General features: G+C 39.2%; 1 protein-coding gene across 1 annotated transcript in view; it reads right to left on the bottom strand.

Moving 5' to 3' along the window:
* LOC135105009 (arrestin domain-containing protein 4-like) overlaps positions 1–2,393 on the bottom strand; it is a 43,787-nt gene extending 41,394 nt beyond the window's left edge. Inside the window, 2 exon segments of the mRNA XM_064012895.1 lie at positions 511–630; positions 2,369–2,393. Coding sequence (XP_063868965.1) covers positions 511–622 — 112 coding nt within the window. The 5' untranslated portion in view covers positions 623–630; positions 2,369–2,393.
* Positions 2,394–2,500: the final 107 nt, after the last annotated feature.

The raw sequence follows: 2,500 nt of genomic DNA, 5'->3' as shown, positions 1-2,500 counted from the left end.
AATAGCAAAAGTGGGGGAATTCCGGTGCCCTACCCTATCATCCATTTCTCACTGAGCTGAGTATAATTTTACTTCTGGCCCATCTCCAATGTGTAAAAAAAAAAAGTTAAAATCTTTAAATGATAAACATCTATCCACTATATACTAAGCCAAAGGAAGAGAGGATATCAGATAACCCGAACAAGGCACATCTTGTCACAGAATAAATAAATATAAAAGAGGTATTTTCCATTTCCCTCACTATGCCCTATTAAGAATCCTTTTCCAATGTACAGAAAATACAAGTATTCTTCCAACCAAACCACAGAATGTGTGACCAGGCCATTCTCCCTGCCACAAAGAACATGCCATATGTATACAAAGATTTAAACAAATATTTAAATAAGCTATGAAGAAAGATCACTCCACTTCCAAGCACATACAAGCAACAGGAAATTAATAATGTCAAAAGTTAACCTTTACACACAAAAATAAGACAACACATACTAAATGACATACAGATTTACTGACCTCTGCACTTTTTGGGTTTATCACAAGTCACCCTGACATCACCAGTGATATTCTGGCCGGTGAAGAAGACTGCCGATGGGTTATCAAAAACCACTGCTATAGTAGTAGGCATCCTGAATCCTGCAGAAGCATTGTATTAACAACAGCATCTCCACAAGTATGACATCATAGTGAGGGGAAATATTTGATTTGTAGTCTCCTTTTATAGACACAAGTATTACCAATATCTAACACAACAAATCCTATCCTAACAGGTACTTCTGACTTACAGTAATGAAATAATATGCCCCAGTTATACATCCAACTGGGCCAATACATAACATTTGTAGTACATACTACAAGTTGTGCAATGAACAATGAATATTGTATGGTTATAATTTGTCTTTAGAAAATTACATGAGAGCTGGTTATAATTGTCTTCCAAAAAAATAAATAAGAGCTATTTTCTTTTTGCAACTACAATATCACGATAGAACAAGTAAAACTATATATAAAAAAAGTGACATTTCATAATAACATACATAATATGATTTTTCTGAGATAATACACAATATCTTAGTTGTGAATTAGTCTAAGTCTGGGGTTCTCAATCTTTTGTAAGCTGGGCTCCCCCAAAGCTGGTTCAATACAGTTGGGGCTCCTCTCCTCCCTGTGCCACCCACTCAACCACCTCCCCAACTATGCCACCATAGACACATAGACAATCAGATAGATAGATAGCCCTTGACTAGGCTATTATTGTATTGGCCCACACTATTATTATTGTTATTATTATTTTCCCCCCTCACGTCCTGTGCTTGTGTCCTCTGGGTGTCCAATCTATTCTTGAAAACTAACTGTTACAGAATTGACTGCATTCAAAGATATAGAATTATTAGCAGTAATAACTGTATTAGTAATACCACAAGTATCATATTTCTAAAAGAAAACCTTGAAAAAGCATAAAGTTACAGTACTTAGCAAGATACATTTACAGAAATGTACTTATTCGCACAGGAATGACCACAATCCAGCAGGCACCACCACCACGCCTGTAAATGTACCAAGAATAGCTATTACATAATCAGGTCGCTGAGTACTCACGGACACTCTTGGCCACACTTCCTCTCCGGCACTGATCAACTCTAAACTCTATATCAGTGCCAATCTTTGCTCTCACTTACCACAGCCAACACTTTACGTTCACTATTCAAGTCACTTAAAGCACGTGTCTTTTATAGATGTATTGGAAATTCCCGCTCCTGCTTGTACCAAGACCACGCCCTCTACACAACCTTGGGTCCTCACCGCCTACTTTGTACTGTAACTGAAATACTAATCCACTCATACAGTACACCAGTCTCGCTTTTCTAACAGGGTAACTACTATAGCCTGATTCGACACCCACTATACCATACTGAGCAGATTTTTCATGCTACGTCCTTCACGATGAAAAACAAGTAATACAACTTTTTAACATGAATTAATACTAAGTAACCTTATACATCTGATACTAAGTAATCTTATACACTGATGAAAATCTTGAGACGTGAAGCACTGAAGTGTCAGAAATGTTAAGTGTCTCAATGCTGGGTACAAATAAGAAAGCACTGGTAAACCAAACTGTCCTGTTCTGCCTACCACCACCACTGCCCAAGCACTGGTAAACAAAGCTGTCCTGTTCTGCCCACCACCACCACCACTGCCCCAGCCTATCACGCAACCTTTCCGCCCACCACAGCCTATGTCGTTCACCCACGCCACGTCTGATCCTCGGCAAGTGTCAACTGGTCACTCTGGAAAATTGTTCACGTGCATCAAATCGGAAATGTGTAGTGAAGTGTAGTCCCTTGTCAGTCGCCTTCCTTATGCGGCTCACCGCTGCTCCTCCCACACTGGTGCCGCCTGTCTACCGCCGCGCCGCCGCCTTCACTTTAATATTTGCTCTGAACGAACATTGATGGTTTCATTGTTACCCCTAGTTAGTTTTTTTTTTTTTTTTTATTGATAT

This window comes from Scylla paramamosain, chromosome 11 (genome assembly GCF_035594125.1).
Source record: "Scylla paramamosain isolate STU-SP2022 chromosome 11, ASM3559412v1, whole genome shotgun sequence".
NCBI classification, from domain to species: Eukaryota; Metazoa; Arthropoda; class Malacostraca; order Decapoda; family Portunidae; genus Scylla; species Scylla paramamosain.
The sequence above is the reverse complement of the archived record's forward strand: the minus strand, read 5'-3'. Positions and strand labels throughout refer to the sequence as shown.